At 37.3% G+C, this 18,719-nt stretch overlaps 2 protein-coding genes across 7 annotated transcripts in view; one reads left to right on the top strand and one right to left on the bottom strand.

Moving 5' to 3' along the window:
• Positions 1–15,085, top strand: part of LOC136254376 (sushi, von Willebrand factor type A, EGF and pentraxin domain-containing protein 1-like) — a 35,012-nt gene extending 19,927 nt beyond the window's left edge. For 3 of the 6 annotated variants that reach the window (XM_066047059.1, XM_066047057.1, XM_066047060.1), the window contains 11 exons: positions 103–519; positions 1,304–1,681; positions 4,335–4,412; positions 7,286–7,702; positions 8,876–9,253; positions 9,314–9,697; positions 11,397–11,795; positions 11,842–12,216; positions 12,274–12,462; positions 12,754–13,308; positions 14,909–15,085. In XM_066047059.1, coding sequence (XP_065903131.1) covers positions 103–519; positions 1,304–1,681; positions 4,335–4,412; positions 7,286–7,702; positions 8,876–9,253; positions 9,314–9,697; positions 11,397–11,795; positions 11,842–12,216; positions 12,274–12,462; positions 12,754–13,308; positions 14,909–14,934 — 3,596 coding nt within the window. In that variant the 3' untranslated portion in view covers positions 14,935–15,085. Of the gene's footprint in view, positions 1–102; positions 520–1,303; positions 1,682–4,334; positions 4,413–7,285; positions 7,703–8,875; positions 9,254–9,313; positions 9,698–11,396; positions 11,796–11,841; positions 12,217–12,273; positions 12,463–12,753; positions 13,309–14,908 lie in introns of those variants that run through there. The other 3 variants (XM_066047058.1, XM_066047061.1, XM_066047063.1) reach the window with 3 other exon arrangements.
• A 647-nt stretch (positions 15,086–15,732) lies between these two features.
• LOC136253676 (protein NLRC5-like) lies at positions 15,733–17,199 on the bottom strand. The gene has a single exon (XM_066046336.1). The coding sequence runs from the start codon at positions 17,197–17,199 to the stop codon at positions 15,733–15,735; it is 1,467 nt and encodes a 488-aa protein (XP_065902408.1).
• Between the last annotated feature and the right edge of the window lie 1,520 nt (positions 17,200–18,719).

Here is an 18,719-nt window from a genome sequence, read left to right as displayed (position 1 = left end):
TGAGTTAGTTTACTTTTGAAAACAGAAATGTATCCTAATACTGACTAGTTGCCAGTGTATACACATACAGTTTTCATATATTCAAACAACTATTGTGTTTAGGCTGTTTAGCTCCACACAATGGACATGTTGACTGTGGTAGTAGATTAGTACAGACAGCTGGTCTGGTAGGGGACAACTGCACTTTCACATGTAATACTGGATACTTGTTGTATGGAAATGTCACCAATGGAGTATGTGAGAGTAGTGGAAACTGGAGTGGAGGAAATCCAACTTGTAGGAGGAATAGTTGTCCTAATCACATAACAACATTGAGAACTGACAAATATTCACAAGTAGTTGAGCATATTACAATCCTAGCAGGATGTGGTCTAGAATATCAGTCAACATGTAATGTATCTTGTGATTATGGATATACTGGAAATAGTATCACTTACTTGTGTAATGTGACCAATACCTCAGGAGTACTTGAGTGGGTACCAGATGATGATGCACAACCACATTTGATGTGTCAGATAGGTTTGTTTATATTTGTGTAAGTATGCAAATGTGCAGTGTGTCTTTCCTATTATAATGGCTTACAGTCCCTAGTGGATGACAGTTCCCAATTACTTATGCCAATAAATATTATGACCTGAAGGGTTCTGCTTGTGAATACCAAGGATTCTAAATAGGTTGATAAGGTATTTTGCATAATAGTTTTTCATAGGCACTCTTAAATAAGCACAAAGTATGTATGGCTTATATAACTTATACCTGAAAAGCAGCTAGTCTAATCGTGTAGGCATAGTTTGAAGCAAGGAAAAAATTTCTGCATTATGTATTCGCTTTTTTATTTTACATCCAGCTCAAGCAGCTATCATATGTGCTTATAGTGGTGTCTATGTACCTAGTGTGTGTTTTATAAAGATGATACCCAATTTGTTTTGTGCATGATAGGAATCATACTATTTACAAAGTGAAATAGTACCTTTTCCACACATTTTTTGTACTAGCAAACAAAATGATGTAATACTTGACTCCTTTTTACTGATTAATGTGCCCTTAGTATCAAAATACAGCCAGATACTGTTAGCTACACTCATGGAAAATTTCAGACAATGAACAAAAGTTATGTAGCTTCAGAGTTCAAAAATGCATCAAATTGTCTGTGTGAAAAAGGTACCTTTTCACAAATCTGGTCACATATGTTAGTTACTATTAATAGTAGCTAAAGTGCATACTCAGGTACTTATTAAATTGCTTTGCTCATTCAGAAAAGAGTTTGACACAGATTGTAATAATGTATTCTTTTCCTATACAGTCCATTGTAACACCACAATAATAAATGGAACAAGTCACTGTGATTACAATGTATACAAGGAACACTGTGCTTTCAGATGTAATCAAGGCTATGTAGCTGGAGGTCCTTATGATGATTATTATAAAAAAGTTTGTTTGGGTAATGGCAGTTGGAGTGGAGGTAATCCAGTATGTGTACCTCGGAAATGTCCCAGTTCACCACCCAATAGTGAAATTGAAATGTTTGAGACATCATGTGTACCAAATTACCAGCTGGGATGTGCAACTGAGTGTCGTTATGGCTACAATGGAGTAGGAGGTTACTACACATGTGAACTGTTTGGTGCGGGATTTGGATGGGAACATGTTAAGTGGGTAGGTGAAACTACTTGTACACCAGGTATGTTTGTACAGACCTGTGCATATATGTAAAGATTAACTATGACATATTGTGATGATCAACATAATTATTGTGTGTATACCAGTGATGCATTGTGTGTATCACTGACTGTTGAACAACTCAGTCTTTAAATTAGCAGAGTCAGCTAACATTTGCTAGTGTCTTGGGAGCAGAAGTACAAATGCATGAAAACTCGTGCTTCTTGTAAAATACACACTTGTCTCTCATGCGTCACTGGTATACACACAATATGCAATATGTTGATGTATAGATGATTTATACATTGTCTATCAAGACGTATGGTAGTGGATCGTGCAACTAAGGAAAACCAATGTACAGTACCACACCAGTGTGTGGAAAAACATTTATGTGATATTCACACATGCACAGCTCCCATACTTTTTTATTTGATTGAAGAGATTCTACAGTAGTGTTGCAGGGTCGGAGCCCACAGTCTGGCTTGTCCGGCATTGGCCGGACCACTTTTCAGCTATTTGCATGAACTTGTAAATAGATTGATAGAGCAGCCATCACAATAATATTATACTCTAATAGAAAAATCATCTCTATATCCTAATGGGGTATTCAACATAGAATATAGCCACTGTTCTAATTATTACACTGCTTGGTCTAATTTATGTTGTCTTCAATTTTTACTTTTCAACAGTTGCAGTGAAATTGAATCAATTGGTACTGTAGACTTTGTATGTAAAATAGCCTCAGGTGCCATTTCAGAGCATATATTTTACCTGGGGGAGCATGCCTTGAGACCCCCTAGCTTGCAGTTGAGTATCACATCAGTGTAAGCAGATAATCACATATATCAGATCAATAAAAAGTAGTGTGCGTGACTATGATCTCCATGCATTGCAGTCCATGGATGGCCTGACCACTCAAAATCTCTGGGCTCTGGGAAAAGGGGTCTTATTGCCTTTTTAAAAGTATCAAGAAATGCCAGTTTTAAGTATTTAGTGTGTTGTAGCATGCCAATGGTTGAAGCTACGTTTACCAAATTTTCACACGTTTTATACCAATTCCTTGCATCCACTGTTCAAGTAACCAGCAGCTAAGTTTCCCGCCATTTTAAATAGTTTTTAAACCGAGGTTGGCTGTATCAGGCGAGCTCCAAAAGGGGAGGGAGGCGGGGCCCCAGAAGAAGGGCAAGGGGCTGTTTTAAAAATTGAAAAGGAAGGCATAGGGATGGATTAGACCACGTTATGGGCCATTTAGGTCTCAAAACTGGCTTAAATGAAAGGAAATTTACAGCATAGGTCTTTATTCAACACCACGGAGCTGTAAATCCACATACAGCCACCCTCAGTTGACCAGAGCTCCATTAATGCCCCACACCGCATGTACGGATCGTCACTAGGCTTGGGAAAAGCAGCCAGCAAAATCAAACCACTCAAGTATAATTGATTGTGAAATTAGATAGTTTATTCATGTAGCTTTGTGTTCTTGGTGAAAAATCGAATATGCTGACATGGGTGATAAGACCTGTTTTGCCAGACTGGATCACAATTAAAAAGAGATGTGCAACTTAATTTGACCAATTATTCTGAAATTGTTAGGAAAACCAGTCTTATCACCTATTTAAAAGTATCGAGAAATGAAATGCCAGTTTTAAATATTCAGTGTGTTGTAGCTCGCCAATGGATAAAGCTACATGTACCAATTTTTCATGCAATTTACACCAATTCCTTACCCTCCAGAGCATCCACTGTACAATAAGCCAACAGCTAACTAAGTTTCCTGCCATTTAGATAGTTTTTAAACCAGGGTTGACTGTAACAGGTGAGCTCCAAAAAGGGCGGGATGTGGAGGCCAGAGGAGGGCAAGGGGCTGCATTAAAAAATTAACGTATGGATGATTAATGCCAAGTTATGGGGCATTCAGGTATCAAAACTGGCTAAGATGAAAGTACATTTACAGCACAGGTATTTATCCAACACCATGGAGTTGTACAGCCACATACAGCCATCTTCAGTCTGGCCAGGGCTCCATTAGGGCCCCAGACCACTGGAACAGATCGCCACTGTGCTTGCAAAAAGCAGCCAGCAAAAGCAAACCACTCAAGTCTAGCTGATTTTGATAATAAAATTTGATAGTTAGCTTTGTGTTCTTGGTGAAAAATCAAATCAGACGATAAAACCGCTTTTCTGAGAACCAGTCACAAGTATTCCTGCAAACTTCCCTTATTTCTGGATTTATTCTTGGTGACCTATACTTCTCAAAATTATGTAGCATAAAGCACCTGTAGGCGCAAGTCTCATTCTGAGATATTGGTGATCAAAGTTTTTATCTATTGCACACTGTACAAAAACACAAACATGCATGCTAGTATCCAGTCACACTGAAATTTGGCACGCATATAGGGAGTACAAAAGTAAATTATCAGTGTCAGTTTTTGTTTGAATCCAATAAATATTATGGAGTTATTAACGTTAGTGATTCCAGAATTCCCTGCACCCACCACACTATCGTGTGTTTGATTCTAGTATGTGCATTACTGTGAGACATGCAAATGTTAACTGGATTTGTATATATCTACACATAAGTACTGTTGGTTGCTGTTGAGATCATTATGAATATACTGTTAAATACACTGTTGTGATGAATGTGCTGTTACAGTACACTGTTGGTTATGTTCTAGCTGCAGTTGACAACAGTAGTCTTTGTTTTAATAATGCAAGTCAGAATGCTACCAATTCTGATGTTAACTGCCAAAAAGGTATTAATGTTCTTACTGTATATTTGTATAGCTATTGTTTATCTGATCCAAGCTGTAAAAAAAGAGTGCGGCCCTGAGGAAGGCCATGGTGAAAAAAGATGTGAAATCCAAGGTGGCGGCCAAGAAATGGCTGTGATGGTAGGTTAATGGTAAAAATTTTAATAACAACAATTCAGGTGAATTTTGTGCCACTTGGTCTTGGCACAAAATTCACTTGAATTGTCGTTATTAAAATTTTTACCATTAACCTACCATCACAGCCATTTTTTGGCCGCCACCTTGGATTTCACATCTTTTTTCACCATGGCCTTTCTCAGGGCCGCACTCTTTTTTTACAGCTTGGCTGTTTTGGATTATATTTCACTTCTTTTTGTATTTGTATAACCTATCTTTTTTTCTTTACCACAGGAAGGAGTAAAGATGAAGCAGATGTTAAATACTTTAAATATTTCTGATTTTATCAGTAAATGTACAAATTATATATAATATATAATACATGTATTTATTACAGAACTCTCTACATGGTGGTTTCTTTGTAACTGAACACTCTACAGGTGACTTCTTCTAGCTGATCTTTCTACAGGGTGAATTGTTTGTAGCTGAACTATCTACAAGGTAACTTCTTCTAGCTGATCTCTCTACAGGGTGATTTGTTTGTGTAGCTGAACTATCTACAAGGTAACTTCTTCTAGCTGATCTCTCTACAGGGTGATTTGTTTGCAGCTGAACTCTTTACATGATAGTTTCTTTGTAGCTGAACTCTCTACAAGGTGACCTCTTCTAGCTGATCTCTCTACAGGGTGATTTGTTTCTAGCTGCATGAACTCTCTACAGGTGATTTGTTTGCAGCTGAACTTTCTACATGGTGGTTTCTTTGTAGCTGAACTCTCTACATGATGGTTTCTTTGTACCTGAACTCTCTACAAGGTAACTTCTTCTAGCTGATCCCTCTACAGGGCGATTTGTTTGTAGCTGAATTCTCTACAGGGTGATTTGTTTGCAGCTGAACTCTCTACATGGTGGTTTCTTTGTAGCTGAACTCTCTACAAGGTGACTTCATCTAGCTGAACTCTCTACAGGGTGATCTTTTCATAGCTGAACTCTCTACAGGGTGATATGTTTGCAGCTGAACTCTCTACATGATGTTTTCTTTGTAGCCAAATTCTCTGCAGGGTGATTTGTTTGTAGCTGAACTCTCCACAGGATGGTTTCTTTGTAGCTGAACTCTCTGCAAGGTGACTTACTTGTAGCTGAACTGTCTAAATTATTAACTGGTTGCTGCTGAACTCCCTACAGCATAACTTGCAATCTATAATGGAGTAAGTCATGAACTAGGTGAATGCTCTATTAGGGTGACTGTTCTATTAGAGTATCTCGATCTCGCATTTGCTACACGGAGTTGGCTTTGGAATCATGAGTCAGTGATTTGTAAACCGATTGTTCTGTACTACTGCAAGGACTTTCTACGATGACTATTCCAGTTACATTCCAAGTTTCAGCTCACTGCTCTAAGCGGTTTGCCTGGTAGGCGTGAAAATTATTGGTATTTTTATTCACGAATCTCGATCGCGCAATTGTTACACACCTTCGGTTTCATGTCATATCTCCATGATGTTAATTTCGATTGTTTTCGAACTACCAAAAGGCACTCCTACAATGGTTGATCTATCCACAAACCGATTATCCAATCATATTATTGTACCTAATGTATTTGTTTATGTGATTCCTGAGCACACCAGCAGGGCTGACTGCTCAGTAAACAATAATAATAATAATAATAATAATCAACTCATTCCATGAAGCGGTTTACCCTGTAGGCGTGACAACAAATCGATCTTGTTTCACGCGAATAAGCGATCATAACTCCTGAACCATTCACCGAATTTACACCACATTTGATACTAGGATTGTTCGTTGGACTCCCTTCATGTGTGCCAAATGTCAAGGCGATCGGATTACGTATTTGTGTTTTATAGCAATTTTTCAAAGTGTGCGAAAAGACAAATAAGAAGAAAAAAGAACACGAAGAAATAAAAACGAACTTTTGGGCACTCATATCTCGGAAATGGCTAAGGCGATTTTCTTCAAATTTGGTATGTGGAGTGGCCTACCTGGCGGGCACCGCTGCAGCAAAACTGGTTCCAATCGGATGAAGGATCACGGAGCTACAAAGGTGTGAAAATCGCGTTTTCTTTCTTCCTGTCAATATACTCACGGTGTGGCGCGCCGGCTTCTTGGGCCGCACGACACACTATCGTATGTCTTGATACACTATGCTGTAGGCTCCAGCATTAGAGAATTCTGTGATAATTGAATTTGTTAACTGCACCTGTGTATACACAGGGGCATAGGCAAAAGGCTTCACCATGGAAATCTCCAGATCTAGCTATTAAATTTGAAGAATTCTGTACAGTATTATTCTTTGATTTTCATAGTTCTACATTTAATATATCCTTTTTAAAGAAGTGTTTTATTTTGGATTATTATATGACTATTAATACTACTAATCAGAGTTGCTATATTACAGAATCTCAATCTTGGGTTACACATTAAACTCTTGTTCTCACATAACATTCCTGTTAGCTATTATTACACTGTTACTGTTCTTGTCTTTTCTGTACCTTTGTGCATGCTGCCAAACTTTGATAGTTTGGTGTTTCAGCTGTAAGCTTATACAAGTTGAATTTCAGATGGGAAATCCCCCTCCCTCCCTGATACATGCACACATACAAGCTGGTACATATACACAACTGCACAACTGCATAGATGTCTGAGCTAGTTTACTTTTGAAAACAGAAATGTATCCTAATACTGACTAGTTGCCAGTGTATACACATACAGTTTTCATATATTCAAACAACTATTGTGTTTAGGCTGTTTAGCTCCACACAATGGACATGTTGATTGTGGTAGTGGATTAGTACAGACAGCTGGTCTGGTAGGGGACAACTGCACTTTCACATGTAATACTGGCTACTTGTTGTATGGAAATGTCACTAATGGAACATGTGAAGATAGTGGAAACTGGAGTAGAGGAAATCCAACTTGTAGGAGGAATAGTTGTCCTAATCACTTAACAACATTGAGAACTGACAAATATTCACAAGTAGTTGAGCATACTACAATCCTAGCAGGATGTGGTCTAGAATTTCAGTCAACATGTAATGTATCTTGTGATTATGGATATACTGGAAATAGTATCACGTACTTGTGTAATGTGACCAACACTTCAGGAGTACTTGAGTGGGTACCAGTTGATGATGCACAACCACATTTGATGTGTCATATAGGTTTGTGTAGATGTACATATATAGTAGATATATACAGGTTTCTGAACCACATGTACAAACAGAATAGATAAATTTCATAATAAGGCATTACTACACATAACAATGACCATTTCCCCTAGCAACTTGAAATTTTACAATATTTGTAGGTGTCATTGTCTAAAGTACATAACTTCTCAAATTTTATTAGACATTTTGAAATTTGCAGTTTTCCCATACATTGTCTATGTGAGAGGGCAAAAGGTTGTCCCTTCTGGGAAATCACATAATGTATGGAAAAACTACAAATTCAAAATACGTATGTCACATCTCAGTTTTACTTATTTGTAGGTATGAATATTAAAAATAATGTCTCAAAGTTTTAAATGGATAGTGTATAGCTATATAGGTCATGAGAATAAGACATTTTTAATCCCATGCATGTATGTGATTGCCGAGAAAAGACAACTTTTACCCCTCACTTAGACCACAGCAAGGTGAAATGCTTGAATTTCATATCTAAATCCTGTAGATCCCTTGTTCATGTCTCAGTAATGCATGGGCGTTTAACTGGATAGCAAGCTCTGTTACAAGTTACAGAGAGGTGTATTGGGCTTGTTTCTACAAATGAACACTACATTTCTTGTGTTACAAGCAGCTGTGAAAGTACAACAAGCATGCTGTGGTCTAAATTAGTTAGACACCAAAACACAGGGTTCCACAGAATTTAGAAACCCTCAGGCCCTGTAGTGGTGCCCTCACTTTGATTATGTGCCACAACACAGGGTCTTTCAGGTTTGTAAATTCTGTAGAACCCTGTGTTTCGATGTCTAACTATTATATAGACAATGTACATATGAGAAAATTACAAACTTCAAAATATTACATCTTTGTATGCTGTCCACCTTTTACAAGTTGGAGAAATTTTTCTTTAGATATTGACACCTACAATTAATGTAGAATTCAGGTTGTTAGGGGAAACAGTTATTATTATGCCTTATTATGATATTTGTCTATTCTGTGTAGCAGGAGCTTATAAGCGCTAAAGGCAGAAATCACATAGATAGCGCCTTCAGCACTTAAAAGCTCCTGTGTGTAGTTATAACACTTCTTGTCAGCTTTAGATTTAGACACAAATTTTTGTGTGGCAAAAGAGTTTTATGCTTGCATTTTCTGTGCCTTATTTTTTCTATACAGTCCATTGTAACACCACATTAATAAATGGAACAAGTCACTGTGATTACAATGTATACAAGGAACACTGTGCTTTCAGATGTAATCAAGGCTATGTAGCTGGAGGTCCTTATGATGATTATTATATAAAAGTTTGTTTGGGTAATGGCAGTTGGAGTGGAGGTAATCCAGTATGTGTACCTCAGAAATGTCCCAGTTCACCACCCAATAGTGAAATTGAAATATTTGAGACATCATGTGTACCAAATTACCAGCTGGGATGTGCAACTGAGTGTCGTTATGGCTACAATGGAGTAGGAGGTTACTACACATGTGAACTGTTTGGTGCGGGATTTGGATGGGAACATGTTAAGTGGGTAGGAGAAACTACTTGTACACCAGGTATGTTTGTACAGACCTGTGCATATATGTAAAGATTAACTATGACATATCGTTACACAGTTCAGTGTCCAGCTTTGTATAACCCTACAAATGGGACACTGTTGTGTTCTCAGGTTAACTCTCTGGAATTTTCATATCAAGACAATTGCACACTTCATTGTGATGTTGGATATCAGTTAACTGGTACTGCTAACAGAACCTGTCAGGGTGACAGTAGTTGGAGTGGATCACTGGCTTCTTGCTCCATTATGCAATGTTCCCTTTCATCCGTGCCAACTAATGCTGTAATATCTGAAACTTGCCAGAGTATCTATCAGTCAGTATGTGAATTGCATTGTCCAGAAGGCTACATTGGCAGTGGGAATCCACAGTATGTGTGTAAAGTGAATGATAAAGCATCAGTTACATGGACACCAGCTGGAGAAACATTCAAATGTGATCAAGGTAATAATGTGATCAGAATACATGATAGTGTGTCGTGTGCCAAGGAAAGCTAAGGTATCTGGGCGCATGACAAACAAGTGTGTATTTTACGAGAACCATGCAAGAAAACATGATTTTCATGCATTTGTACCTCTGCTCCCAAGACACTAGCGAACATTAGCCGACTCCGCTAATTTAAAGACTGAGTTGTTCAACAGTCAGTGATACACACAATGCATCACTGACTGTAAGATATGGAAAGACACCAAGTACTGCAGTGTGTCTTTGGTGTTATAATATGTTTATCATGTACAAAATTTCTTGAGGGCACACAGATGACTAAGTGAACATGTCAGGTGACTAAGTGGTTTAGTAAACCTCTAAATGAGCTGTTGTATAGTCTAATATGAAGTAATATTAGTACAAATTTCTCTTAAAATCTAGTTCTTCTGTTTACATATAGGAAAATAAAAAATAGACAAAAGCCGGCATATACAAATACAAAAAGAATATGTAAGTCAAAACAGCCAAGCTGTGAAGAAGAGGTGCAGCCTTTTCAAAATAGGCTAGTATGAAAAAGATGTGATACCATATAGAAAAAAAGATTGGCAGTAAAAAAGTGTGACAAAACCCCACTGTTGAAAAAATTGGCGGAAAAAACTTTGGTGATTGAAATAATATGATTTGCTAAAGTTTTTCCTGCCAAAGTTTTTACTGTACAGTTACTGTATGATGTGACGTAAGGATACAAGGTTTCAGCTCATCAGTTAAGTAGTGTAGTAAGTGTATAGGTAGCTAGCATTGTTATTGTAGCAGTACTTTTGTAGCTACTGATTAGTCTCGTGTGGCCAGACCGCTTTTTTCTTTGGTTAACACTACCCAATTATCCGGGTAGTGTCAAGACGAGTGTGGGATTTGAACCGGACCAGACCCTTTTTTCTCCCTACCCAATGACAGAGAAAAAAAGTGGTCTGGCCACACGAGACTACTTACTGATCTAACAACGTGCTAGCTAAGGTTCGACTGAGCTATTAAAGGCATGCTTCCGGGTCGCTATCTCCTGTGATGCCGAGAGCGACAGTATTTAGTTTTTCAGTGAACTACAGTAGCAGAGGTTATCATGTATATGAAAGTATGTGGCCAAATCCATCGTGAGACAATTAACTAGCTGACGTGCGAACGGGAAGCCGGTTGGAAATGTTATCCCAAGGAGTGCTTACAACTGTGGGACACATTAATAGGAAGATCTCCAAAGTCAGCTCGTTCTTTATTGCATAGTGGTACGAGCTGACCTTCATCTCAAGTTCTAGTTACTCAATGTGTTCCTGTGATCATCTAAAATAATTGGCAAAAAAATTTTTGCCAAATTGAACGCTATTTGCCAAAGTTTTTTTACTACACGGTATCAAAGTTGGTGGCCAAGAAATGGCTGCAATGATACGATGTCAATTAATTTGTAATGTCACAAATTAAGTGACGTTTAATATTATCGCAGCCATTTCTTGGCCACCACCTTTAATATCATACTAGCCTATATTTTTGGAAGGCCACACTCTTTTTCACAGCTTGGCTGTTTTGGATTAGATATGAATAATAATAGTAATCATGAAATATTTGGTCAGAATACTGTGTACAAATAGTAGTGTAAAAAAATTGCTTTTTATATTCAGTCTATAATTTCTGTTGCATGTATGGATGGCAAGTGTGTATTTCTTTACAGTTCAGTGTTCCTTGGACAGTTTATCACTACCTGATCACAGTCTTGTCTCATGTAACTCCACTGGTGCACCACATTATCAAGATCAGTGCTCTTTTTCTTGTGATCAAGGATATCAACTGAATGGATCATCATCAATACACTGTTTGTCTAATGGATCATGGAGTAGATTTAGTTTCACTTGTGACATCCTTTACTGTGGCAATTTAAGTGATGCCATAGATTTGAATAATACTGAGTTTAGTAGTGCTGATTGTGGGACTGAATATGGTTCACTGTGTACTGTGCATTGCAAAGTGGGCTACACATTTAACAGTGGCAATTCGTTTATCTGTGATGTTGTGAATAATAATAGAACAGAGTGGAGGAATATTGAAGGAGGTACCTATCACTGTGAAATTGGTAAGATTTGTAATGATTTACATAATAATTACAGCGTACATTTCAGTAACTTGTCAACAACTAGAAAGTTTTCCACATGGGCAGATTAACTGCAATGGTAACCAACAACAACCACAATTTGAAGATTACTGTTCTTTTCAGTGTAGCGATGGCTTTGAATTAGAAGGAAGTGCAGAAAGATGGTGTGGAGCTAATGGCAAGTGGAATGGTACTAGACCACAGTGCAATATCCATCACTGTGTTGACATCACAGTAGTAGTACCTAACAGTATACCATGCAACACATCTTATTTAAGCACATGTATGGTGCAATGCAAAGACGGTTATAACATGTTAGGAGATTCCTCCAAGTATACTTGTGACTTTAATGGAACAGATGTAATATGGATGGGTGCTGGTTCTGGAGTGACTTGTTCTCCAGGTATTGATAGGTGCATAATATAATTGCAATTATTGCATGGGCTTTTCTTGTACGTAGTGCTATGCAGTTATCAGCAATTAAACAGTCTACACAATGGTGGTGTTCACTGCCCTCATAATACATCAAGTGTTTATAAAGACACATGCTCATATTACTGTGACCCTGGCTATCAACTGGAAGGAAGTTCACAAATTACATGTACTGCTAAAGGTACATGGTCCAATGAACAAGTATCATGCATTCCAGGTACAGTGTACGCAATATAATTGTGACCATCGGATTTTGGAAAACCAGCCTTAATGTCACATTAATGTCACATTCCTTATACCCAGCTTTACAGTGACTAGAATCAGTAGGCAGTACCCCGAATTACAAGAAATCCTGTGAAATATTATTAACAGGAGCATAAGTGCTTTATAGTGGTGACACATTTAGATTTGTATGTATTTCACATGTGACATTAAGACTGATTTTCTAAATCCGGTCTATGCATTATACCTGCGTGGTTACTTACATTAATTTTTATTACTGTTATAGTGCATTGCAAACAGCTATTTGAACCAGACAATGGGAATGTTACTTGTCCAAATAACTTTAGTATCTACCAGGACACATGTACTTACTACTGTAACCATGGATATTTGTTGGATGGTAACAGCCAAACACAATGCAGAGCTGATGGAACATGGAGCAGTGAACCAGTAACTTGTAATCCCTTGAAGTGCCTTAGTCCACATGTGGAGATAGCAAACAGCCAACTAGTTGGCTCTTGTAATAAGACGTATGGATCAAGGTGTTTGGTCAACTGCTCTAGTGATAATAATTCTCATAGCAATATGCAGTACGTGTTTTGTGATGATTTGGGTGAAAATGGCACCTTAGTAAAATGGCAAAGTGTACAAGGAACTTTAACATGTACTAACACTACTAGTGGATCAGCATCAGCAGGAAATAGTACTGGAGTCGTAGTAGCAGGAGTAATAGCATTCTTCGTGATTATGTCAGTTTTAACACTGTTGGTGGTATGGATGTACAGGTATTTTAAGAAGAAGAAGGCATATTCAGTTGTGCTGACATCTGATGATGATGATGGTTAGCACAGTATATGTACTATTGACTACATAGGGGTGTATATAAGTGCAATACATTGAAGTAGCTGTGGTTTATATGATATATTGCATGCCTTGTAATTAACACGCACTACATGAAACACTAACTCACAATATGTGCACAAAATAATTTAACAAATGAACTTGCATGTAATTTACCATATGTGACTGAATAACTACTCAATAAGCTGTTGACCTAACATTTTCACACAATTATTCCATAGCATTGTAAAATACCAGGTCAAAATTTGAAACTAATGACATATTCCAATGTTGAGTTGAGTTGTGGTGCTTCAAAGTTATAGTAGAGTAGTCATAGTCAGGCATAGAGTTGTTCATAGGCTCCCTCTAGTGATTGACAATGGATGATCGATTATGGGCTTTATATCAACAAATATAGGAATACTGCTGCCACCCATGTTGTGAGGTATGTCTATAAACTAAATCTAGTGGGTGCACTCTTACAGGCTGGGGAGATTGGTCACCCAGTGTGGCACGGGCTATTAGCTTGGGTGATTGATCGAAGATCGTACTGGCACCTACAGGTTCTTAACCTGCAAATAGGCAAGACACATACACATTAGTGTGTTACATGCCTCAAACCACAGGTGAGTATATACTAACTGTAGGTGAATATAATATATAACCCGTTCCCTGGTACGTAGGTATATACATACATATACATATACCTGTGGTTTGAGGACTATATGCCTAATATAGCTTGTTTGAAGTTTCACATGATCATGGTATAGTTGTTTTGGAGCAAAAGTGTTGATGTGGCAATAAACCTCCTCATACCACTCATCTAGAATATGAAGGCAAGGAATTTGAAAACACGAGTGTACAATTGAATATAAACAACATTTATTATGCTTTTGAGAATTTCCCATTATTCCCAAAATTATGCCACCATAATTGGCAGGTTTATTGATGTATCAGACCATTTTCATTGATGTTTAAGCTTCAAATAGTCTTGAATTCTTTAACTGGTTGCTGTATTAGAGTATTTCTTTCAATGTGACTGCTTTATTAGAGTAAATAATATTCAGTGACTGTTCTATTAGAGTTTCTGACTGCTCTATTAGAATATCTCGATTTTTTTAACGGTATGGTGCAATCTGCAGACTTTCCTACTGTTAAAGCTTTATAATCACCTCAAAATACTAGCATAATTCCTGATTCCCACACATACCCATTATGCCCGAAATTATGCTAGCATAATCGCCGCATCCCTAATAGTCTGGCTATAAGTATATATGTACTGACTTTGTAATGTTTGGCTATTGTAAATATATGACTGAATTGTGCATGAACACAACATGCTGTGGGAAACTGATGATACATGTATGAACAGATATTTATTTAAGCTTGTTACAAATTTTATCAGATGTGAGCTTTAACAGATGGAAGTAACTGCATGGAAGAAGTTCAGCCATATTGAAACAATTTTGTATGCTTGTAGCCTTTCAAGTTTTAAGAGGTGGTTGAACTCCATTTCTAAAATATATGTTGTATGCAAACTATGCATGTAAGTGTAATATATAGTATATGTAATCTTGAGCATAAATTTTGTCATTCTTCAGGTTTACTGCTACCCCAAAGACAGTGACTGTGAACACGTGCATAAAGGCATTCAGAAAGCACAAATAAAGTGCTATCTATGCACTCATGTATACACAACATTTGAAGTTACAGTTTGTATGTTTATTTTGTAGAAAACTGTCAAGTGATGACATTTATGATTACATATTCAACTACAAGCTGTGGTTTAGCTAAGGGGAATACTGCACATGACTATTTCCATAATTACATACTATATAAAGTTAATATGATAGTTCAAATCCTTTGTAAAGACCCTATATACTCTGATTGTATAGCTACAGATGTAGCTGAGTTAGTTTTTGTTACCTATTTTGCAAATGGTTCTGACCAATACTGTTTTTTTAATAGTCTACAAATTATACTCAATTCTATATCAAGCTGAGGATATGAAGTTGTAGGCATACATGCAAGTTATATTTTTTTTAATAATCAAAAGTTTACAAATACATGTCTTTAGTACAAGTACATATATCTATCCTAGTAACCACAACCATCAACAGATTACCATATCATATGCCAGAACCTATGATACCAACCCTCCAATATGTACTGTGCTGTAATTGAATAGGTAAATAATTATCCACTTACTTTACTGTCTATATAGTAATTGCATCACCATCAATGTCAATTAAAGTGAAAACTGCCCTTTTAGTAGCCTCCACTGATAATCATAACATCTTGTCTAAAAGTGTACATTGGTGAAATATTGCATAGTATGTTAATGAGTGTGTATATTAATATTATTATAAGTGATGCAAGAAGTGAAAAGTACAGTATATATATAGCATCTATAGGTATACATGTATTACAGTTTGATCTTCAGTTTTGTTTGGCATCCTCTAATTTCTCTATTTTGGATAATTTCCCTTTCTACTAATCTTATCTGCTGCTTGATATCTTTATTGTAAACAGGTAGCCATAGTTTTTCTAATGTGTCATTAAAGTGTAGGGCTTCTACAATACACTTTGCAGCATCACTGATCCTGTTATGATCCATCCTAAACTGAACCAGGGAAGTGTGCTCCAATGCAGATGCAATTACTTCACAAGAGTCATCAGTGATTTCATTGACACAAATGTCCAAATACTGCAGTTTCTTTCCCATTGCTATTGCAACAAAAAGAGTGTTGGCTGCAGTTGATGATAACCTGGTGTTTTGCATATGCAATTTCACTAACCTGGAGGAGGGATTGGAAAGCATTTCGTACAGAGCATGGTTCTCTCCAATTGTGTAGTTATAACTAATCACCAGTACTTCCACTCCAAAGTGGATGGTGAGGGCACTGACAAGGGAAGATGATGATTGGGTGAGGCTATTAAACCTCAGATCCAGTATTTTAATACTGATGTTACTACAAGCAGCAAGTCCATGATGTAATAAATGAAGGCCGTTATCTTGGATAGAACACCAAGACAAGTCAAGTTTCGTCCATTCCTTACGAGACGAGCAATTAAGGAAGAGTACAACACATTCCAAATCATTAGGAGATAGCAGAATACTTCCAAGACTGATTACTTTCTTATCAAAAGTTTTTGCAGATTCTATGATTTTGAAGTATGCTTTGTCCCCAGCCTCATGAAAACAGTGAAACAGACGAAGGCATTTTAATTGATTTCTCAGGAATATTTCTGAAATCATAACTGAGCCATTCTCATCAGAAATAAATTGCTTAAAAGCACTACTCTGCCCTTTAGTTAGTGAAGTGTACATTGCAAACATGTTAGAATGAAGTTCACTCCAAAACATTGCTTTTAGTGCCTGTAGTTGTTCATGTGGTGGAAGCTGAGTGATATGGTAAGCAGCCAAGAATTCTTGTATAGAGAAGTGAATAAAGTTGAATGTCGTTGTTGTCCCAGTAAGGCCATATTGTTGTACTGCTTGCAAAAGCCCAAAACCATTGATTGCTCCTGGAATGGCTGCAATATCTGGACAAGCTTCTTCTATTTCTTTCAATTTAAAGATTAGTTTATTGTCATTAAGAGCCTCAAAGGATAACTTGGAAAGCTGCTTCACTACTGTAGCACAGTAATCTGGCAGATTGGTTAGATCAGTGATTGTGTTATCAAGAGGACAACCAGCTTTGGCGAGGCATCGACAGATAGTCAGACAAATAAAATGATTGTACAATTGTGTAGAATTTCTTGGAAGAGGGATTCCTAGTTTGTACAAGTAAACTAAGATCACCATGTTGATAGGGATAAAACACAGGCCATTGATTGTTGAGTTAATTCCAAGATATTCAGTGAGTTCTTTGACCTTCGCCTGTGGCATCTCTTGCAGTGAATGCTCAATATAACTTGCGATCCTCTTCAGCAAACCCCAATATGTCAACTATGGTAGTAGCTTGATTTTGAAATTTTCCTGAGGCATGAGGGCGAGATGATAATACTATGTTACTGGAGGATAGTACCGTACGATTTAGTATATCAGCGATCAAGCTATTTCTATGCAAGCTTTCTGCAAGTTCATCAAATCCATCTAAAAGGAACACAATATCTTTACCTTCATTGTTAAAAAGGTATTCACTACATTCATGAGCAATTTCTGTAGCTCTCCAGTCTCTCTTGCAGAATGATTTGAGAAGGTCAACAACGTCTGTCATTTGCTGTATGGCGGGATCACGCAACTGCATAAGGAGGACCAACTTGAATTTTTGCAGTACTTCTCCTATTCCCCAATTATAAGCAATTTGTTTCAACAAGAAAGATTTTCCAATGCCAGGCAGCCCTTCAATTAGTATAAATTGTGGATTTTCACACTGCTGTAGTGAAGCTAAGATATCTGCCAGTTGTTTAGTTGCCGTACTGTTATCAAGCATTTCTCTCAGTGATTCACTACTTTCTAGCTTAGGACATTTAGTAGGAGTTGGATTAGTATAATCAAAACTACTTGATTGGACTGATTTAGCGAATTGCAAAGCCATATCTTGTTCAAGAGTATGTTGTTTTTGATGATAAATTAAAAGAAGTGGGGTGAAGTTTTCTGACTGATATGGTGGCCAATCATCTTCATCAACTGCAAAATGTGTTTGAATGCTAACTTTACTCACTCTATCTGATAGTTTAGAGATTGCATCAGATCCTACAAATTGACAGCAAATGCATGATATTTATGGTGCATCTATGTACTTCAACTTAAGTACAGTGGAATCTCAGTTATCTGAACCCCTTCTGATCAGGGTTGGTCCATAAGTCTGAAAAGTCTGTATCACTAAAACTGTGTATAAATAATCTTAAAACAGTATAAATAATTTAAACAATATTAGTATTTTAACTATCCTAATAGAACAGTCACTACTCTAATAGAGCGGTTATTTCTGTAGTTCAGTTAACCGAGAATCCGGATAAGTGGGGTTCAGATAACTGAGTGTAAACATGTATATAATAGTTATAACACGGGCATGAGGGCTTTGCCTGAAATGTACATCTGACTGCACAAGGGCGAAGGGCATATATATCGGGGAAAGCCAGAATGCTCCATGTTACAGCTAATATGTAACACTTCCCATCTCTATCAGGCTGATAGCCTGCACAGGGTGATCAATCACACAAGTCAATAAGAGTGCAACCACTGGATAATTATATAGAGCTGTTTCAGCACATAATCCTTGTAAAACCCACGCATTTGCCATTTTGGTGCAAATATATAACGCAAGCACAAGCAAATCAATAGAATCAGTACATTTGAAAGACGTGGAGAAGCATGACATCTAAGTATGCTGAAAGCTTGGAGAAGAATCTATAGAGAAAATCTTGCTAGATATCAAGGTATCTGGCTTCAGGGGTTGTCGG

This window comes from Dysidea avara, chromosome 4 (genome assembly GCF_963678975.1).
Source record: "Dysidea avara chromosome 4, odDysAvar1.4, whole genome shotgun sequence".
NCBI classification, from domain to species: Eukaryota; Metazoa; Porifera; class Demospongiae; order Dictyoceratida; family Dysideidae; genus Dysidea; species Dysidea avara.
This window is presented reverse-complemented; position numbering and strand designations above follow the sequence as displayed.